The following is a 23,406-nucleotide window of genomic DNA, read 5'->3' as shown; positions in this document are numbered from 1 at the left end:
GTCAACAAACACGTAACAACTCGTGAACTTGGAGCTTTCAGAAACCTTCCATTTGTGATGTCTTGAATACAACAAGATGGGGGCGTTTATATGGACTCTTCTTGTGAACATGGTAAACGCGACCCCATTTGAAGGCACCATTAGATAGCCTGTCCCCCAAATGCATTATGGGTGAAATAAGTCACTTAACAGTCACAGAAGAGAAAAAATGGCTAATGTAACAGCGACACCACACCAAGTATAGGAGAAAATAACAGAAAAGGTAAACAGCATAAATCCAATGGTCACAAGAACCATTAAAGATGTTCAGAAACAATTCAAGATATGATACAAGAATCCAAAAAAGTAATAGATAAACAGTTGAAATAGACTAGTCTAACCTGACAATCTAAGACCATCTAAGGCCAAGACTCGTCTTAAACTAAGTTTATGTAACTGATTACAGGTCAAAGTATCGGATATGTGTGAACAGAATAGACCAGAAATAGAATGAATCATTAAAAGTAATTTGTTAAAGACAGTATAAGCGTATGTCTCCTCCTGGCTGATGGAAAAGCCAATTTCCAGACATACAAGATATTTTTCAAATATCTTACATTTTCCTAATTTGAGGGGTTTTCCAAGGGGATATCTGTGATGTTAAGTACCATTTCTGAGCTGACATGTGCATTGGATAAACATCCTTTTCCAATTACCAGAATTAGCATTTCAACATTGATCACTCCCTCTCGTTCTTTCTCTCTGACTCTGTTGGTTTTTCATGAGAAAGTCTGGTGTCGGTCAGTGTTTTTATCGTCTACTTCAACCCCATCTTCTTATTTTATCTCAGTGATTGGAAAAGCCATAAAGCCACAATAAGCATCGCCTGTGGGAGAGCTTTAAGTGTCTGCCGTTTCTCTCCTTTGCTCATATGTTCACTGCATTGTGTATTCCCTCTTGCCGTCTCATTCCATCATAAATGCTTTTTAAACCACTTGACTGGAAAATTGACTTGGCATGTCAACAGCCCCAGTCAGAGCTTTTTGTTTGTCTGCATCTGTAGATGCTTTTGTCCTTGGTTCTGTTTCTGTCAAATTCTCATGTGTGTGAGAGTGAACTTCTAAATTTATTTCACTGCTCTTCAACCAGGCGTTTATCGAATACGAACAAGGTCACTGAATACTCTTAAAATGCCAGAGGAAGATCAACGATGTTCAATTTGATTCCATACAGCAAAGTCACTGTATTCAATGAGAATGTGCAGCTATAATTAATGGCACTTCACCTGCATTGGTTTAAGTAAGCAGTCAAAACATTAACATCACTCAGCCATGCTTTTACTTAAACATTTGATAAAGTAGTGTAATTAAATTGTATTTAATGTAATTTAATGGCTTCATCCTAATTAATTTTTTCCCATGCCTTTTATTTTCCTTCAGGTGCCTGAAACTTTCCTGGTTTCAAACTTTCCAGAAAAGAGGGAAGTACTTTGGAGATCAACAACCAACAAACTCTGCGAGTCTGACTGACCTGATGCCATAAGAGGACATCTCGACTTCAGACCCTCTTTTTTACATCGATGAATGTTTGTCGGCAGCTTCCACTTGCGCTCCATCACTCATCAATTGGAGGTTTTAAGCCTTAGTCGTTGGACTAATTGGACTGGCTTTTAACATTGGGATACCACATGGCCATAGCAGCAACTTGACACTGGGATAGTGACTAGCCCAACATAAGATCACATGCCCATTTCAGCAAAGATTTACCTGAAATCGGGGCCTTATGTCTTAGATTAAACTGAATTTATCACCAGTGCTTATTTGCTATATCTACAGTTAAGTGCGTTAGTGAATAAGTTCCTGGATCATCTCACTCAGGGATTGAAGCTGATTAAAACAGTTTAGTACTTTTGTCATGCAGGGAATCTGGGGACGCACCAGAAACAAGCTGGCAACTCCGACTTTAGGTACAGCTGACTGTGTAGCCTCCCTCTCCTCATTAATGACCCCATGACCCCTGCAGCAGTCAGATAGTCGGGTATCAGCTAACCACATGTCCTTATCAGAGATCTTAATAGCAGCCATCAAGATGAACGCATGTCTGTAGCCGCACCGCGCCAGCGTTGTCGAGGCTGGCGGTCATCGTCCTCGGCCATGACCCGGCTGATGTTGGGCCGGACTCTGGAGCGCATCTGTAAAGGCGTCCTGCTGCTCTGCCTGCTCCACTTCCTCATCATGATGATCCTGTACTTCGACGTCTACTCGCAGCGCTTCGACCTCTTCAGCCGCTTCAACAACGGCCGCAACGGATCCAGGAATAACGCCAGCGGAGCGGCAGGGAGCGGACACCATTTTTACTACTACAACCTCTCTAGGCCCAACGCGACATTAGCCAGCTACCTGGCCACGGGGGAGCAGCTGGTGCCGAGTGCGCAGCCGGAGACCAATCAGACGCCGTCCCCCAAACCGCTGCCACCGTGCCCTGAGATCCCGCCCGGCCTCGGTGAGTAATAATGTCACTTTCCATTGCTATTAAGAATGAGTCATATATCAAATTGATTCTATTTTTTTATTTTTGTACAATGTGTCAAATGTGTTCATCCTGAAAACTGAGTTATTACAACACAAAAGGGTTATTTTCAGTAGATGATAGCTGGCTACATTAGCTGTCTTGAGTCACAACAGTCCCATAAACTGGGATGTGAATAGTCATACCAAAGATGCACTGTAACAAGCTCCGCCAATGGTTTGAAATGGTATATACTTCCTGTCTCTTAAGTGGATGTGGTCATGGCGTGTTCGCCTCTCTCCCCCATCCCCTCTCCTCAATTGGAAGAGTTGTGAACGTCGTGTGAATGGCTCAAAGCACACTGGGTTATATTTGAACAGTGCTAAGTTAATTTTCTCCTGATTTGTCCGTCTGAATAATGCCATTTTAGTGTCAGGATATTCGGAAGATATATGACTCGTGAAAAATGGATCCAATATATTTACTTTGGTGACTATGGGGGGAAAGAATCCATCATAATCTGTGTTCACGTTCACTTCTCCTATTGGAGTTAATAGTCCCAGGACATGCCGCTAGTCTCCTAAAGAGGCGGGGCAGTGGTGAAACCCTCGTGACACAGATACAGGAAACTGACTCTCAGAGCACCGTCTCCTTTCTGAACTGTCTCTGGTTACACTGTTGTGACTCCAGGTGTCTCCCGATTTCAGGCGTGGCTAATTTCCTGCTCTGGCTATATCTCGTGGTAAATTTAAACCGTCGCGTCCACACAAGTGACAGACGCAAAGACTGCAAACTGGTCTGCGCTCTCGTGTTGTGTTTGTTGACGAGGCCTCCGCTCTGGTTATGTGAGGAGTTGATGGAGCAATGTGTGCAATATCCAGTCTGTCTCTGGCATGTTACGCTATCTAGCCAGCAGTCTGCAGATAACAGGCCGGTGTCTTGTCGAAATAAAAAGTGGCACGAGCAGATGTGAAGCAGACATTTGCAGACTGCTCTGCTCTACCTGTGGTGAAACTGATCATTAAAGTGGATATGTGCGCTCTTCTTGAAGCATGACGCACAGACAGTCTGCAGCTGTATCGGATAACATGTTTTTTTTAAATGCGTATGACAGCCTTGCAAGTGTTGCAGGTCGTTTTATCATTCTTGCTTAACAGTGTTGCTCACAAAGTCATAAAAAAACGTGATGCTGCAATCATGTTTTAGTTTTTCTGCATTTTGCTGGAAAAAAAATCAACAATTTAATTGTCCCCAAGCTTGAAAAAAATCAAGAGCCCAGCTCTATGTTGGACTGTCTTGTGCTTTGAGTATAATATGTTTGGGTGTGTCATTTTAAACAAACACCACAGTTATCCTGCTTCTATTCTGTAAACTCCTATTATAGCTTAATATACAGTAGCTTATATAGTCATATAGAAGTTTATGATCTGCATGAGTAAGCTTGAAATGTGACTTTTCTATTTTAATCACTTTCTATCTTGCTTAATCACCTTTTCTCATGACCTATTTGTTTGATTTGTTTATCCAGCCGGCTTGTTGTGTTTGTTGTTATGGCCTGTACACACATTTATGCCCGATAACGGAGGATTTGCAGATCATTGATTAGTGTAATGAATGGGGGAGATGAGACCTTGATCGGAACTCGAAGCCGGAGCGTACTATTTTATATTCAGTAAATAAATGCATCTCCGGTCTAATTCCAATTAGCGAGAGAGCAAGTGTAGCCGTAATTTAGTTTTTCCGGGTCAGCCCGCAACATAAAATGGATTTAATGTCAACAATTTACACTGTGGTATTTCAACCTTATAGACTCACTGTGGGGCTATTAGCAGAGATTCATGCCGTCACACACGGAAGCACACACTGTAACACATGTACACACCAGAGCTATAAGAATAGCTCTTTTGTGCTTTCTTTTTCTTGTTGAAATAACTTTGTTGGGGCGGCTGTGGCTCAGTGGGTAGAACGGGTCGTCTTCTAATCACAAGGTTGGCGGTGCGATCTCCGGCTCCTACTGTCTGCATGTGGAAGTGTCCTTGAGCGAGACACTGAACCTTAAGTTGCTCCCCGGGTGCTTCACAGCAGCCCACTGCTCCTAAATGCTTAGGATGGGTTAAATGCAGAGGTCACATCTCATTTCTCTACCTGAATCAAGTTTTAAGTTTTTTTGTAGTGACATAGTGGTTGGCAGTTTTTCTTCTAACGTTATAGATAGATAGATAGATAGATAGATAGATAGATAGATAGATAGATGTAATTTATTGATCCCAAGTTGGGTAATTATTGTTACAGCAGCAGGTTAGGCAATACACCAGAACAGTAAATAAAATATACATACTGTATCAGCACTAGAGAAATATATCTATAGAATACACGCTATAAAGAATATTACAGTACACTATAAATATACCTGACTACTACAGCTAGCATAAACTATAAACGTAGAATAACATACTATAAACATTAACAAAGTGTGCAAGTTACAATGTTGTGTTTTTAAATAAAAATGAAATGAGGTAGTGGGTTATTTATTCAGTGTTTCACAATTTGTTACAGTCTGCATTGCCTGCATGAGCCCAGACAGTGCTTGACAACGAATCAAACATTAATCTAAGTAAGAATTTAAGTTAAGAAAGAAATGTAAAAAAAAGAATAGGAACCGTGTTCTGCTGTTGTGAATCTGTAAGTGAAATGATAGAAAGGTAGATCCCATAATCCTCTTTGTGTATTCATAAAAAAAATCACCGCTGGACTATACAGACAGAGAATTGCCTTCATCGGCGAAAAGCTTTCTAATTAACTAGCAGTGGCATTACATACATACACTAGTTCTACCTGTTTTGGGATTACAATAGGTAATATGAATGTGCAGTTCTCCTGCACACTGGTACACACACACCTACACACACACATGAACACACACACACCTCATCATCATCACTATCCATCCACCCAACAAATCAGAGGTTGATTGAGTCACACTAAGCCTCGGGTTTACTAAATCTATAATTACATAGTGGACACACACACACACTCACGCACACACACACACACACACACACACTCCACAGCTCTCTGTCATGAATACTCACAGATAATAGAGCTCAGGCAGGAGGAACTAACTCCGGCTGTTTTTTGTTTCACATTAGCCAGAGAGGCCATAACCCGATCAACTGATCCTGATACCAATCAGGCCCCAAAAAAAACTATATTATTCGGCTTTAAAGAACTAATTTACCATTTTGGGAAATACAGTTTACTCACCTTTTTGTTGGGAGTTCGATGAGAAGGTCAATACCATTATCCACTATCTGTCTGCTAAATAGGAAGCTGTAGTCAGGAGCCAGTTGTTTCCCTCTGTTTCCAGTCCAAGCTCAGTTAACCAGCTGCTGATTGTTGCTTCATATTTACTGTACAGACATGAGACTGGTATCATATCAATCTTATCATCTAAGGGCAGAAGCATGATCCATACAAGTACGCGAATGCAAATGACAACCCCTGGCCCCGCTGGCATGAACGCGCGACCCCGGTAAACATACTCGTTGTATGTGCGTTCTTGCAAACCAGTAGAGGTAACAAACGTCAATCTTCTATAGAGCTAATCAAAGCGTTTCCACGATCTCGGTAGTAAACACGTGCATCTGTGGAGGAGTGTGTGCTGCTGTACTTACAGCATAGAAGGAAGAAAAAAATAAAACATAGATGATTGGATGTGTGTCTGAATGAAGAGGTGACGAGGTGTCATAAATATGCTGACGCATACATACATGTTCAGTTAGAGCTTCGTCAAACTGGTCCGACTGCAGTTCGCGCTTGTGTTGCTTTACGCTATTCAGGTGACAACGATCGAAGCGTCTCTGTTCGCGTACATGCGTGGACGATGTTCCTGCCCGAAATCTCTGAGATAGAAAATGTGTATTTCCTAAAAAATGTCAAACCTGGTTGGATATTCTTACTATACACTCGCAGTGTACCTTTGATTTCATTTTGCATCTGACCATGTTGCTTTTTTTAGAAAGAAAGAATGTTGTTGGTACATTTTATGCCTTTAGCTGACAATAGGGAGATGGCAGGAAACAAAGAGAGAGAGAGATGGGAAAGAGATGCAACAAAGATACCTAGTCGACTACAAACAAGGGACAATGTGGCTCATGGTTGGCACCTTAGCCCGATGCTACATTGCTTTTTTGCAGTTTATATGTCAATAATAAAGCCTTACCCCATAATAAACAGTGAGAGAGAGATGGTTGCTTATTATCAGGCACAGCTCTGGTTGTCTCGCACTGTTACCTCCGTGTGCTCTGATGCTTAATAAGTAAAAGCAAATTAATTGGACCCCCACCGTCCTTTTTTGCTCAGGTGCTACGTTTTGTCTTTTCGTGTCTTCTTAGAGAGCTTGGACGGAGTCATGAACCAATGATATTGTCGACCTAAATGTCCATTTAGGCCTCGCGAATAAACCTGATTTGATATGACACACATGATACATATATTTGATAATATATATAGTTCTATTCACACTATTAGGCTTTCTTTCTTTCTTCCAATCATTAATTGAAATATATTTTTGTTACTCGTATGTAGCCTATTATTGCAGCATGTAGTTGTTGATATAACAGATTTATCTTCCTTTTGTCAAGTAACACTCTGCTGTATATTCTGCTGACGAAATGAAAACATGTTTCTTATTTTCTTCCACCTGTTCCATCTGTAAATGAACTTAATCCCTCGTAAGCGCCATTGTGGCAGTGTCAACATTTTTCTTTTCTTTTTTTTTTTCTTTTTTTTTACTTATTGCTTTTCTCATTTGATAATGAGGTTTGTAAAGTACGTTTGGAATTGGGAGTGGGAGATAAAGCTGTCAGGTTGATTTGTCTGAAGCTGAGGTTCGCTGATTCCATTATTTGGCCTGGAATTGGCTGTCACTGACTCTGGATTTGGCATTCACACCAGGCACAGGTGTACTCTTGTAGCTTATCTCTGCCTTTTCTGTGTGATGGAGTGGCTGCCTGGGGGGCTGTAATGAGCAGGAAGGCAGTGAAAGACTGAGCGAGTCTGTTTTTCAGTCACAGGTGCAGAGAAGGAGAGATAGAGAGAGAGAGAGAGAGAGAGAGAGAGATCTAATGGATGGTGGTATGATGGTTGGTATGAAGTGAGACAGACAGAGAGGCGGGGTGGAGTGAAGGAAGGAACGGCAGGTGGAGAGGTGAGGGGGTGTTGAGGGAGAAAGAGAGAGACCTTGGATAGATGCACACACACACACACACACACACACACACACACACATGAGAGAGAGAGAGAGAGAGAAACAAACAAACAAACAAGCCCTTGGCTGTCCCAGAACACCAGCTGACAGGTGCTCCCTCTATGAGTGGCCAGCATCCACAGTTTATATCCTGGCTGCATGTGTGTGTGTGTGTGTGTGTGTGTGTGTGTGTGTGTGTGTTGGCATGTGGGATATGCAAATGAGCTGTTCATCAAAAAAAAAAAATACAACCTTGACATTGAGAAATATTGTTAAAAGAAATGATCGTCTTTGTCGTTGAAAAGTCTTTTCTCAGTAAAAATTGAAAAAAATCTGGACTATAAATTGAAAACGGCAAACACAATCATGTTTTCATCTGTGTTTCTGAGGTTATTTCAACCCTGTTTCCTAGAAAGCAGTTGATTAATCAGTCAATAGACTGAAAATGTATTATTTTATAATTGATCAATAGTTTTAAGTTGATTTTTTTAAAGCAAAATTGGTTCCAGCCATATAGGCACAGTTTGTGTTGGTTCAGAGGGCTCACTGAACCCCCTTGTGGCCATAGCCAAAAATGTATGTAGGGATTTAAATATGATATATATCTTTCATAATAATACAGAACTAATGATTAATGTAATGATGAATAATATCGACCTTGTTGCGTTTTCTTATTGACAGCATAAGAAACCAATAATAACTTTTTGTGGTCTTTTTATTTACTTATAATAACACTGAAGCTCTCTGTCAACACTGAATCCGTTAAATATGAACTATCGATGTTTTGCGAATTACCAGATATATTAAATAACAGTTTTTCCCCATTATGTATAAAATTAAATCTGGCCGGCATATGTTTGCTGTTGCAAATTAACTGTATAAAAACAGTCTCTAAGAGATTGGAGGAGGTTGTTTAATTGATTTGGGGCCTTTAAATGCAAAAATAGAGAAGAGTATTACTGTCTTCATATTGATATGAACTTGTCTGATTACTATGCTGCCTTCTCTCCCCTGTGTATTATCATGGACCTGTTTAGGAAGCCCTTTCCCACTGTTTCCTGTGAATTATGTGATGTGGGACCAGCCTTTAAATTAAAAGCAGGTGTAGTCTTCATTGGACGGTGACATGAGCTTTAATGCGTTCGGTTTTGATCTGTGAGTTTTTAATAAGCAATTTCCAACTTATAGCCAGTGTGTGCTCAGACATCCTTGTGTGTCTTTACGTGTGAATTATTCTCACGCCTAAACCCTATTATTTATTCATCCTATTAATCACTTCTTCCTACACACGCGACGTGTGGACGCTTGAGCACTCACACACACATGCAGCTCAGTGGCACACATGCAGCTCAGTGGGAGTTTAAAAGCTATTTTCCAGGCCTTGTTGTAATTGGATGCTCTACAGGGGTTTTCCCAATTACAATTAACTGTCTTCTTACATCGTACACAACCACAGATACTAGACGCAGAGCAGGATGTACCTGAGCTGTCCTCATCCGGCAAGACATGAATTATTATTTCTTTCTACCTGCATTATCTCCATGGCATGCTGTACCGTAGTGCTTCTATAGAAAAGTAGTCAATTTTGGAGTTTCTTATTCCCGTCTAGACGCAACGGGTCAAGCAGAGCAGCCCGAACACCCCTTTTTATGATAGAACAGGTGGAAGTTGTAATTCATGCACTGTCTCGTGGGTCTGCGTTGCCTGTCCCTGACGTACGAGAAGTACAGCGAAGAAGCAGTGGCTCAATACTGAGATCCCGCTGCAATCGCTGAGCTGCTCATCCATCAAGCAGCGTGAGACCAGTTAGGAGATCTCTCTCTAGAGATCTCATCTCGGCTGCTCGACTGTTCATTCAGTCACTGTTCAAAGCATGTGACACCTGTGAGAGTTGGAAAAATGATTGAGCTCTGCTGTAAAGCATCTTCACACAGTGCTTTACATTAATGTTTGTGTAATGAGCAGTTTAATGTGACTCTAAGTATATTTACTCAAGGACAGTAAATTTGAGGTACTTGTACTTTACTTGAGTATTTTCTTTTTATGACACTTTTACTTCCACTTCACTTCAGTGCAGGTGGAACTATTGAACTTTTCAGCCCACTACATTTATTTGACAGCTTTAGTTATTTTAAAAATGAAGATTTTTGTATACAAAAGAGCATTTAAAACATGATACTTTGTTATCAGTGGGCTTTCTCCGGGTCTGAAAAGTGAAGCCAATGCTGAAGTGACTTAAACTTGCATTCTTTCTAACAGCCAGCAGGGGGCGACTCCTCTGGTTGCAAAAAGAAGTCTGATGGTATAGAAGTCTATGAGAAAATGACCCTACTTCTCACTTGATTTATTACCTCAGTAAACATTGTCAACATGAGTTTATGGTCTCAATCGCTAGTTTCAAGTCTTCTTCACTACAGCATGATGTTCATTTAGTAAATTATGGTCCCATATAGAGTCAAATAGACCATAAAGCAAGGTATGCTTTAGGGCGTGGCTACTTTGTGATTGACAGGTCACTACTATGGCGCTATGTATTACAACTTTAACCCTTTCACAGTGTGTTTTCTGACTGTGAAAGTTAATTATAACCTTTTTGGTTGCCTGAAAATGTCTTATTCCTAGTTCGGTTGTACTTAGCTCCACCCTCTCGTGTCACTTCTGGTTACAAAAACCCAAGATGGCGACGCCCAAAATGCAGAACTGGAGGCTTCAAAACGGCAGTCCACAAACCAATGGGTGACGTCACGGTGACTACGTCCACTTCTTATATACAGTCTGTTTGTTATAGACTAAACTACCTAGTAGTATATAGTACAGTTGAAACGATGAATCGATTGGTAGAAAATTAATTACCAACTCATTGGATAACCTTTGATGCAAAAGTGACAAATAACAAACTAACTAACTATGCTTATAACTTCTGAAATGTGAAGATTTGCCGATGTTCCTTTCCCCTAATTTATTTTCAATAATTTTGAGCTTTTCTGCACTGAGTATATTTACTTTTAATACTCTAAGTACATTTTCCTTATTATACGTACACACTTTTACTTGAGTAACATTTTTTAAAATTTACTGGTAATGAATAGTGAAAAGGATTACAATTTTATGGATCATTTTACACAGATTACAGTACAGTTAATAATCCCAGTAATACTTCATCACTTTGAGGTTTTGGTGGCTCAGCTTGTTTGCTGTCTGACCAGGAGGTGGACGGAGGGTCGATATCAGATTCATATCCCTGGAGACGGGCTGAGTAACTGAAAGTAGCAAATAATGAACTAACAATTACTTCTGCTGTTGTGTAAGTGATGAAGCAATGCAATTGCCTTTTCAACAAATTGATTACATTTCATCAAGTAACTTCCCCAACACTGATAAACACATGTTAACATTCTTAAAAACATTCACAAATACACATTCAAGCACAGCTGTAATTGCAGACAGTTTGTAGACACTTACCCATACATAAATACACTTTGCGGACCACTTTTCCTGTTCTGGAACCAGAGAGGTGTAAGTCTTGTTTTATTCATAGCCAGAGAGTAATATGAATGGAATGACATGTCCCTTGGTCTGAACTTTACATGTGTGTCCCCTGTGGTGTGAAACCATCAGGAGAGCCTGAACCATTTCACCCTTCCTCCTGGCAAAATGTGAACGTACTGTTAAAACCTCTTTTCAAAGCCGGGTTGAATCCAGGGAGGCCTTTCACTCCTTAGACCTCCACCTTCCCAAATGCTCAGTGAACAGTGGGTTTGTGGCACATGTTTTATGACCTTCTCCTGCATTTTTAATAGAAGGTTTAAACAGGGCTGCTTCGGTTTAGAACAATGCTCTGTGTTAGCTCAGTCAGTGGAGCTCAAGACACATACATCATATTCTGGTTAGACTTTGAAAAACATCTAAAAACTTTGGAAATGTAAATCTGATTTTAGAGCCTCAAGGTTTGCAATTGACAGATGGGCCCTTTAAAAACAGCTGGTGTTTTATTTTGAAAAAGGTATTTCATCTAAAATTACAAACAAGGAAACACTGAAAATGGGTATGAAGATTGATGATGTGTGAAACACACTGCAGAACTTGGTTTGTATTGATTTCTTCCCTGTAAATTATATTTCCTACACAGAGAGAGAATATCTTTTTCAACGCTGAACATGAGTTGAATTATGTTCATGTGTTTACCTCGGTGCTCAAAGTGAGCAGGAGTGAGTTCAGGATGCATGGTTGCTTTTTTTGTTGGTATTAATCCAAGGCAATATTAGGTCACTTTCAAAACACTTGATCTGTAAAGAAAATTATATATTGTTGCCTTTTAGTTGTGGTGTGATGTGTCAACTGTTTTGATTATCGTTTAATCGGTTTGAGTAATCAAGATTCTCTGATTTTAGCTTCTTAAATGTGAATATTTTCTGGTTTCTTTACTCCTCTAAGACAGTAAAGTGAATATCTTTGAGTTGTGGACAAAACAAGACATTTGAGGACATCATTTTGGGCTTTAAGAAACACTGATCGACATTTTTCACCATTTTCTAACATTTTATAGACCAAACAACTAATCGATTAATCGAGAAAATAATCGACGGATTAATCAACAATGAAAATAATCGTTAGTCGCGGACCTAGTTTCGATCTTTTCTGCTTTATTTCCAATTTACATCAGATTAACCGTGTACATGAGTTCCAAGTTAAACCTCAAAATAAAGCATACATTGGAACAATTATCAACCATATTATTCACATGATATTCTGTTTTACCCTGTAAATGGTTGTAAACTATGCAAATAAATGACGAAAAACAACCCAAGAATGTATGTCTCATGTCTGTGTCTCCTCACCTATCGCTGCGTTTATTAGGCAAGAAAATGACATCAGTCCGGTGAGATAGGAAAACAGCCCATTTCCTTCACTGCTTTCAATCAAGCCAATAAACAAGGTCGTTCCCCTCAGAAACACATTGCTATTCACTCCCACACAGCGAGGAAGCCGACGCAGCCATGGCCACGGACGCAAAGGGCTCTTGACAACATAATGGCTGCCATAACTTCATTAAAATGGCCCTGCTTCCCTTCCTCGGTGCCATTCACTTCTTTCCACAGGACCATTCTGCTGTGTGTGTGTGTGTTATCCATCCACGCATGGCAGCATAATTTCATATTTTCTAGCCAATTAATTGGTCTGTCATTTCATCAATCTTATGGATATTTGGTTATTGGGTGTTCAATTTTTTTTCCTTCTTTGCAAAACATTATCTCCACAACGATGTTCTGCATTTGACTCATTTAGAACCTGATTACAAGCAGAATTAGCAACGTCTGTGCTTTCATGCAGTGAAATAAGAGCTCGAACTCACTCGTTTCAAAAGGTGAAACGAGACGTCCTCTATCGTCTCACTGTTTCCTTTCCAGGCAACTGTGTTGTTACACACTGATACTGTATCAGTTGTCCCAGCGGCCTCATCAGCCCTAGTGATGTGTTGGGCACAGGGCAGAATTAGATCTTCACCAACGACTGTGTGGATTCAGGAAATGTGATATGAGGCTAGAAAGGACACCTTCAGGACTTGTTTAGAGTGGTGTGTATGCTGAAGTTGATTGTTTAGCTGTGTGTCCGTGAACAATGAAGAATGGCTGGTGACTGACAAATACACAGAACAAAAATGATTATTAAGCCCAGGTGAGTAGTAAGTATATGGAGGATGCTGTATGTTGAACGATAGCCATATATCATGTCCAGTAGAATTGTAGCATTATGTGCGAGACCGTTCTCCGAGGAAGAGGAACAGCAGTCGTTTCAGCAAGGGCCCCAAAATGACATGTTTATGTTCAAGTGACAAAGAGCAGCCATAGTAATTATGGTGGGAGCAAAGGAGGAAGTCAAGTGGTATTGTTCTAGAGCGACAAAGTCCACGTAGGGAACGGTGTGGATGGATGGGTCAACAAACTCTATCACAGGAGATTTTTTTACTGTTTCCAACTGTTAGTCAAAGTTTTAACCATTTATTATTGTCACCATTACAACAATGCTTCCCTAACCTTAACGGAGATGTCATTTTAACCCAAACCACGATGTTAACCAAGTCGTGTTTGTGCCTAAACCCAACCAACGGTTAACCATAGCGGTTTTGGAAAGCACTGACAAATTCAAATCAGATCAGAAAATACTTCTCTTTGACGTTTGCAAGGATGTGACACATTTTGTCATATAATTTGGAGGACTTTTTGGTGTGCACATGTCATTTTCTGTGCATCTTTGACCATGTTCATATGGACACCAATGGCCAAACTCAATGGTGTCACCAATAGAACAAATTAGGGCTGTCACCTCTTAGTCGATTAGTCGACGATGTGGTCGTTTTTGTCTTAGTCGACTAAGATTTCTTTCGTCCATTAGTCATTTTTTTATGCTTTTTTTCCATGCTGAATGACTTATTTCTAAGAAACTTATGAGCACATCTCTGGTAAACACAAGATTTAAAGTGGTGCTTTTGTGTGATTCTTTGCGTAGAAACTCAGATTTACAGATTTATCGATTAAATCAACTAATCGATTAGTCATCCAAATCATATGAGTGGTATGAAATATTGTATATTCTTTAATCCTCATGTTATTTAAATGTGTGAAAAATCATTTCTAGAAAGAGAAACCAGACATCCTTCTTTGCTGCTATGCTTCCGCTGGGCCAATTCTGGGCTCTCATAGTGCCCAGAATTGGCTGCTTGCTGGTACACAGAAATGTGTAACAGCCAGCAAGGAATCTATAAAATCGTCAGTATAGTTGTGTGTGTGGCTGCGTTTTTTGCAGCCATATGATTGCTTGTATATCCAGACATTTTTTGCAAAGATACATACATGTGTGCATATTGTTCTGTTTTGTGTGTTTACCCACAGGAGGGTGTGTTTCTGCATGTCTGTGTGTGTGTGTATCCTAAATGTTTCGTTAGCATCGTGTGTGTCCGTCTGCACACTCTCACATTATACTGTGTGCTGCATGTGTTTGTAGTCTTGACGGGGTAATAAAATGCCTCCTCTCATCTCGGTTCTCCCGGTTCAGAGAGACTATTAAGATGTGTGTGCTCTAACAAGCGAGCTCTTCAAATGATAAATGACAAAACACACACTACTGCCTCCACACTGCTGCAAAACACTCTCTCACATGCACACACACATGCTCTCTCTCTCTTTCGCTCTCACTCATTTCTTTCTAACCTGCCTCAGTTTCATTTTCTCTCTCAGATCTGGGATTGTTTTTTTTTCCTCACACACATCGACAGATAGAGACGAAAAGGAAATAGGGAGACGAGATGGGGAAAAGATTTTGAGGGAACAAAAAACGTCTACTGTGGCCCGTCAATGTAAACACAACAACATTTGAGGAAACAAATAAATATACCAGATAACAACATTTCAAAAACCAATATAAGGAACAGAAAGCGTAGCTGCAGTGAATGTAGGATGGGAATGACATTTCCATAGATAGTATCTGTGTGGCATCGTGCAGTGAAGGTCTGTTGTTAGTTTCCAATGTGGTCCAGGAGACACCTACTTTTTTTAATACTTTGCCAGATGTTTATGTGCCTGTCAATGTCAACGCGATATCGTCACAACGTTGCAAGATGCAGTCACAAAACTTTACAGGTGTGTACTTGAGATCAAAATGAAAGTTTGAAGATGGGTGTGGTCTGAGCAAGGGTGCCAGAAAGTAGGGAGGTCATCCCTGGCCCGATTTGTTGCTGCAGCTGGTGTGATCTCAACGCAAGATGGTCTGTAGTTTAAAGGGGGCCTAGTATGCTCATTTTCAGTTGCATCTTTCTACTAGAATGTTTTTACACGCTTTAATGTTCGAAAAAAACACTTTACTTTTCTCATACCGGCTGTGCTGCAGCACCTGTTTCACCCTCTGTCTGAAGCCCTCTGTTTGAGCCCCCCCACCCGAATACCCAAGTCTACTCTGATTGGTCAGCTGCTGGCCCACTCTGTTGTGATTGGTCAACAGAACCAAACTCTTCGGACTCTGCTCCAGCTCCACTCTAACTAGCTTTGTTTGAGGGCGTGCCAAACTAGCCGCTAGGCAGCTATTATGCAAATGTGTTACTTGGTGACATCGCCATGTTACAGAAGAAAAGGCGGGACTTCAATCAAGGCATTTCAGGCAGTTCAGGAGCAGTGTATCTGTGGGGCAGGGTAACTCCCTTTGGCGTGGACTTTGGGCTTTGTAACTTTGCAGATCTTTTATATGTGCAAAAAACTATATAAACACACTAAAGGAAAGGGAAAAAGCATAATAGGTCCTCTTTAATTTTGTTCCCAAATTAATTAAAAAAAATATTATTTCAAAACCTGAAAAAATCCAAACATACCTCTGAGTTAGCTGCAACTAACCTACACTGTCAGACTGGCTCTTGGACTAAACTAATACTGGCATACAGCGTAGATGGTGATGACTGTTTTATTTGGTTGCTAGGTAACAGTAGCACATGGAGTGTGAGGTTAAGTTAGCCAGATCAGTGTGTAAACAGGAAAGGAAGAGAGAAACTCTCTGCTGCAGACAGGAGGGCAACGACTGATCAGCCCAGTGCATTTTTTTGCCTTTTGTTGTGTTTCCTGTTTGTGATGCTCTGAACACATAGAGGTAGAAATGAAAAAGTAAGAGAGGTGACAGAGTCCTCGCTGTAGGAACAGAGAAAAAGTATTCCTCCTGCTGCACAACAACATGTCACAAAAGGTTGATGTAGGTGGTCTGCTGGTGTGGAGAGAATTGGGCAAATCAGCAAAAATGAATAGAAAAGAAAACACTTGTGCCTTTTTATAATAAATCCCTGAGGGAGGGCAGCTGGAACCAAGTTAGTGCCTACAAAGGAATGCCCATAACGGGTGCACACAAGAAAAATGAGTGACCCCTTACTTTCTTGTAGTTATGTATCAAATCAGATATCTATTTTTGGGTTTTCATTTTTTGTATGTGTTTTTTATTGTGTTAATTTGCTGTAATAATGTTTTTTTCAGATTTTTTTTGATCATTACTATTATGTTAATTTGGTATTTTGCACCTCGGGGCCACCTTGAAACATAGCTACTTTGCAGATTTGCATATGTCTTCACCATAAAAAATAACAAAGGAGATTGTTTGTTTTAAAGGTCTGTTTTCCTTTTGAGCCCATTGGGTATCAATAGTTGTTGTGAGGAAGATGCGGTGCAGCTGAACTCTTTAGTGATGATGATTTATTGGCTGCATTGTGAGACTTCCTTTCTTCTTTGTCTCAGTATTTGTTAGCTTCTAAATGTGTTTGCCTCCGAGCATGTGTGAATGTTTGTCTCTGTGTCTAGATGTATCTGTGTTTGTGTGTTTAGTACGTGCAGTTAACAATAGATGGCATGAAAAGATCAGAGGGATTAGCTGACATCCAATATGGGATAATCCTTCAACCTGTTAATGCAGGAAGTTTATCTGATTGGTCATGGAGAGAAGAGAATAGTTGATGATTTGATAATGATTTAAACATTGCAATGATGTCTCCTCCATCTCAGGTGTGCTCAAAGGAGACAATAGTGTCAACAATACACTCGGAAATTAATCACATTTTGCCTGCACGCTGACATCCTTGAGTATACTTAAGCCGTGTTTCCACTGCATGGTACGGCTCTGCTCTACTCGACTCACTTTTGGTACGATGTCCTTCTCTCTAGCTGTGTTTCCACCGCAGATAGTACCCCCTCGGTGTAGGCTGACTTCATCTTCAACGGGACACTTGCTGAATCATTTGTACAGCAACCAAACAGAAACGTCTACACTTCGTCAATTGCACGGCGTACAGTAGTTTACGTTGTAGTTTTGCGAACTGCCGTTTTTAAAAAATCTGGGTCGAATGTATTAAAAATTGCGGTAGCTATTGATGACTTAATAGCTTGGCTATTTAAAGATCGCTGGTTTGTGTAGGATGTCCCATGTCGCGCGAGTGTTGATTCTCTCTGACCAATCAGTGGTCTGCAGTGTTTTAACTCCACCTTTTAGTATCAGCTCAGCTCTCTTGGAACCTCTACCTAGGTGGTACCAAAAATGGAGTGGTTCTATTGGTACCATCCATAACTTTTGCTAATGGAAACACAAAAATAACTGTTCTACTATGTAACGAACTTAACTGAACTGAACTTAACTTCTCGGTGGACACGCGCCATTATTCTTATCGCTTTGTCAGTATTTTGTTTCTGCGTCATCCCCTTTTAATCAGTAACATCTGGTATCAAATGTCACCGTTTTGTGCATATCAAAGCATGGATTATGGTTTTGTGATACCCTGATTTGTTTATTTTATTTCTGTAAGTGGACGGCATTATCTACCCATTCCCAATGGGGGCAGCCAGGTGGTTTCTAAAGTGTCTGGATTTGACAAGTATTTCCCATAGTATTTCCTGCAATGTTTCCCAGTTCCAAAAAGAGAACAGTGTGACTCTGAGGCTGTCTGAAATCACTCTATTCAATATCAAGTGTACTATATTTATGTCCTAATTATGCTGCTCCCTCTTAGTCGATTAGTCGACTAATTGGCCGTTTTGGTCTCAGCGGACTAAGATATCTTTTGTTGATTAATCTTTTTTATGCTTTTTTTCATGCTGCATGACTTATTTCCAAGAAACTTATGAGCACATTTCTGGTAAACACAACATTTAAAGTGGTGCTTTTGTGTGATTCTTTGTGGAGAAACAGATCAGATTTTACAGATCTGTCGATTAAATCAACTAAACGATTAGTCGGCAAAATCGTGTGAGTGTTAGTCGTCTAAGAATTTCTTTGGTCGAGGACAGCCTTAGTCCTGATATTGTGCCCTCAAAGATACCCATATCCATACACAACTTGTATGCTAAAAATCCAACAATGCAATGTTTCACTTTTGACAGATGTGTCAAATCACAAATATTGTCAGACAGTTTGAAATCAAGTCTCAATTCAGTGCTCAGCATAGAGAAAACGGTTGGTGTTTATTAGAGTATGTTGGGAGTGATTTTGGAGTGTCATGTGTGTTCAGCTGAATACATAGTGAAAATATCCAGTGTTCACTTGGTTTTCTAGTAAAATCAACTCTGTCCAAATGTGCAGAAAGTGTTTGATGGGGTGAGAGGAGGAAGAGAGTAAACAGTTTGTTTACAGTAATCTAATGTGTTCCCACAAACATTAAAACATCTTATCATATTTTTCAATATTGCAGCAGCTTGCCTTCTGATTATAAAACTAAAGTAGCTGACCTTAAGCCGTCTACAAATTTGCGGTTGATGTTTAAGAGCTTTTTGAGTAGATGTTGGAGCCGGCCGTTGTTGACTTCATTAATTAGGTCTCTAATCAGGGCTGAGAGTAATCTCTGGCGCCAGGCAAAGAATCCTCTGGAAGTTCTGTGAAAAGAGGATGGAGATACAGTATGTCGGTAATTAGCTATGCAGCTCTGCAGGAAGTTTGAGTCACAAATCAAATGTACCTTCCGTAGCACTTAAATGTTCAGAGTCACAGCTAGTAATGTTAGAAGAAGTCATTTTGTGGAATTGAAAAATGTTTAAAATTCTTTCACTATCATCCTTAGAACTGATGATACTAAAAACCATGTGAATATTACGCTATCCGTCCTCCTACTGGTTGTCAGATTCGGATAAGGCTTTCCAGAAAAAATGTGTAACAACGCTAGGAACAGGAAATCTCAGTCGATTAAGACCAAATTGTCCAATTAGTTGAGTAATCGAGGAAGAGGGGGCATCCCTACTACCATCAGCATGTTAGCATTGTGAGCACGTTGGCATGCTGATGTTAGGATTTAGGTCAAAGCACCGTTGTGCCTCAGTACAGCCTTTGAGGTTTGTTTAGTGCTTTGACATGGAAATACAGAGTACACACACCACGTCAAAGCATTGCCACAGGCGTCGTATGACAGATGACAAGTCATACTGTAATATGCATAAAACTCTAATATATGCCTCCATGGAGTATGTACCACATACATGCACTGACCTCAACCCGGTTTCATTAGCATGATCTTAAAGAGCGGGCGCACTGCCAGAACACTAGCAACGGTTTCAAAAGTCCAAAGTCGTGCTCAGATCAATCACATCACGTCATGTAGCTGAATCCCCCGTGTTCGCATGCAGACGATAAATTCGATGAGTCGGCCGACGTGTTGTCATATTCACCACCCTGAGAGGTTAGCTGTTAATGCGTCTAAGTAGGCAGATCTCAGTGTTTTCAACGAGGGAATTGCTGTGCCTTGAAACAAGCGTTCATTCACAATGCTTTGCATATATTCATTAGCTGTGCAGAGGCTTGCCGCTCTAATATGCAGCCGCTTTGCAATGTAAAAGTAAAAAAAGTAACAACTGAAGGCCGAATGGATGTGTTTCATGCAGAAAATGTGTGTCTGTGTAAAAAAAAAGAAGAAATCTGCAGTGCACTGGTTATATAACGCTGAACAGGCTTGCAAGATTTATCAATATCTCTATCTATAGGTCTATAATATGGTTTAAGCCTAAGCCTGTGAGGCAGTTACGTCACCACGTTAAAGAGTCGGGACCTATTATTCGAGGAATGAGGTCAGACCGAGCGAAGCAACGTCAGCTGGTTTGGGTGTTAGAATAGGCAGGTTTTGTTTGTTTCGCACTTTACAAAATGTATTGTTTGATTCATTGGTGTTGCGATTTAATACATTTTCAGCACAGCAAAAATAAGGAATGCTCAAAAATGTTTTTCTATTTCCTGTTAGTTATTTTTTTTCATTCAACATAGTTTATTTGAGACTTCAAAATGAAGCAGTGAAGCCTGCACGAGCCATTTAGAGTGATGTCTTAGCAGCACGTACAGAAAAAGCAAAAGCTGTACTTTAAAACATTCACATGTTTTCAGTATTGTAGCAGCTTGCTCTCTGGTGATATAAGCAACTTAGCTGTCTTGATTTAAGCTTTAATATCCATGAGATGTTAGACTAAGTTAAGATCAGGTCACTGTGAAGGCCAGCTTGATTTACTTCATACATCATTTGGACCATCATCTTGGTGTGAGCTATAGATTCATTTATAAACATAGCCTACATTATTTTATAAGCATGCAAGATTTTAAAAGCAGGATTAAGTTAGCGTAGCTGCAACAGCATCAGTTATATCCGAACTGGAGAGTATTTCTTCATTGAAAGAAGAGCACTGAAGGCTTTCCGTTTCAGGGGTCAGGTTATGTTATTTGTGCTTTTATGTATGACACTTTTATGCTGCCGTCTTGACCAGGACTCCATCGGAAAAGAGATTTTAGATCTCAACAGGCCTATCCTGGAAAAATAAAGGTTAAATGAAAAAAAAAAAGAATTACATAGTTTTGATACTCAATAGGTGTGGCGAATTGTTTGATTAACATTAAAATTGTAGGCCTATAGGTTAGGGATGCTTATTTTGAAAAAATGTCTTAACTGAAAACAGACTCTCGTTAAGCGATTATTAACCATTAACCGTCGAGATTTGTACCTCGCATGCAGCGGTGTGCCAGCTGCAATGTATGAGCAAAACAGACAACTGATGTCCCCAGTTCACCCGTCAGGAGAGTTACTGTAGCAGCCATGCTGCTGCGTGTAGTGTCGAGTAAATTCAGCCTCTTTCCCAGTAAAGGTCTCCACCGCACATTTAGTTTAGTTTAGCAGGTTGTCAGCTGTGTGTCTGCCCGGCGTAACTTTAGCGAGTGTCCGACAGACCGTGTGTGTGTGGCGGCGTTGAGTGTGGGGTTGTTGGTGGCGTTATAGCTGTGAACGTAGGTGTATCAGTGTGTGTACAGTTTATTTGTCGGTGAATAAATACGACAACTCCTCCGCTCAAGCGAGCTCCGAGAGACCGGAGCCAACTTCCTGTATCCTGCAACTCCGGCTCCGCCTCTTAAGGTGGGCTGTTCAGGTGGACCAGCTTTTCTCCTTAAAGTGACGAGCCACTCCTCTGAGCCGCTCATCTTTTTAACTAATTATTAACATTTCTTTTAACCGTTTTAACAGATAGCGTTAATCGGTTAAAATGCTTAATGTCGGTTTACGGTTAAACACCTGGTTACCACTTGGATTCACTATAGGTGTTGAATTTAGAGCCTTGTGCTGAATTTATTAATACCATACATAACAAATGCACAACAAGTTGTCAAGATATAAGAAACTCTTTTGGAGGCAAAGACTGCCTCATGGCAAAATGATGAGTCCATTGTTTTTTTTGGCTTTACCGGAAAATAAACATTATCGATTGTTTTCCTTCTAACTACTGCCTTCTCTACGTAGCAAAGGCAGAAGCACAACACATGGGGTGGATGGAGCGGTCAAAAAGGTGAAGCTCACTTTTGTCATTGTACCAACATTCAACAGGTTTTCTTTTAACCATGAGGCCAATGTTTTCTAACATTAATCGTGACCTTTTTCTTTTTAACCTTAACCAAGTAGATGTATTTGCCTAACCAGACCTTAACCATAGAGGTAGCAGATCAGAAACACTTGGTATGACTTGGATTTTGAACGATCATATTTTGGCAACCTGTTTGGTCTGCCATTTGGATTATTTCTTTATAGTAATCTCTTGCTGCCCATCCACCTAACTACTATCTATTGCATCCATATATGTTTATTATGTACGTTTCATTCAAGTGTTTAGCACACTGAAACAGACATGCTGTGACTTTCTCTTTTCCCCATCTTTGGTTATGTCACGCTTCTCTTGTACAAAATGCACAACGCTGCCTCGTCCCACCCCATTATGAATAAGTGTGAACCCTCAGCACATGAATAGTTAAGTCACTGCCAAGCCCCAGCAATACAACAAATTAGCATCACAATTTAATTATGCATGCCAGAGCACAGTTAGAAGTATTTACAGATGAATGGCTGCCGTGGACCGTCATGCCTAACGGATTAGCATTGTGAGAGATTTGATGTGGATTAGTTAAAAGGATTATTTACTAGTTGTGGTGCTCCAGCGGACTACAAATAAGGGGTTTGGATGTACTGTATTTGGAATTTGAATGAATGGGATGAGCGCTTGCTGCTGTATCACAGGGAAAAGGATCTACTGAAGAATTCACATTTGAATAGAAATGTCACCTCGTCCTACTTACTCTATTTTTGTCGTGTGTGGTGTTGCATCGTGTTACTACCACCTACTGCAAACACTGTAGCTCTGTAAAACTCCCTCCAGACCTTTATTACTGTCTTACTTTTTCTTTTTTTGAAAGTGTCAAAACAATGAGGGAGGAGGTCGGGTGGATGGGTGGGTCTAAAAACCCTGGATGAGTATGAACCCAGGAGGTGTTCATACCCGCTTGAAACCAGAAATCTACGTTGATTTATTTGTCACGCAACTTCCGTACTTAAGTTACGCCACTTCCAGAGTTATTTTAACCCAAACCACAATCTTTTCCTAAACCCAACTAAGTAGTTTTATTGCCTAAACCTAAGCAAGTTGTTTCCTGTGAAGACGAACGTTTATTTTGAAAAGATTGTCTGAATGTAAGGAGCGGAAATTGACACGTGTTGCTAGACATTCGTAGGAAAACGCACAATAAATGAGCAATAACTTTTCGTAAGATATCAGATAACTACACACCTCTTAAGTTTTGTGACTGCATCTTGCTCGGTTGCGCCTGGCAAAGTCCAAAAAAAACACTTCTGTGTTAGTTCCTGCTACAGT

The 23,406-nt window shown here is 40.3% G+C and overlaps 1 protein-coding gene across 2 annotated transcripts in view; it reads left to right on the top strand.

Annotated features, from left to right (window-relative positions):
• b4galt2 (UDP-Gal:betaGlcNAc beta 1,4- galactosyltransferase, polypeptide 2) overlaps positions 1-23,406 on the top strand; it is a 196,585-nt gene that overhangs the window by 24,979 nt on the left and 148,200 nt on the right. Inside the window, exon 2 of one of the 2 annotated variants that reach the window (XM_037787275.1) lies at positions 1,419-2,481. In XM_037787275.1, the coding sequence (XP_037643203.1) occupies positions 2,076-2,481 (406 nt within the window). In that variant the 5' untranslated portion in view covers positions 1,419-2,075. Of the gene's footprint in view, positions 1-1,418; positions 2,482-23,406 lie in introns of those variants that run through there. The other variant, XM_037787276.1, reaches the window with a different exon arrangement.

This window comes from Sebastes umbrosus, chromosome 12 (genome assembly GCF_015220745.1).
Source record: "Sebastes umbrosus isolate fSebUmb1 chromosome 12, fSebUmb1.pri, whole genome shotgun sequence".
Lineage (NCBI taxonomy): Eukaryota > Metazoa > Chordata > Actinopteri > Perciformes > Sebastidae > Sebastes > Sebastes umbrosus.
Note: the sequence above shows the minus strand (reverse complement) of the source record. Positions and strands in the feature narration are given on the sequence as shown.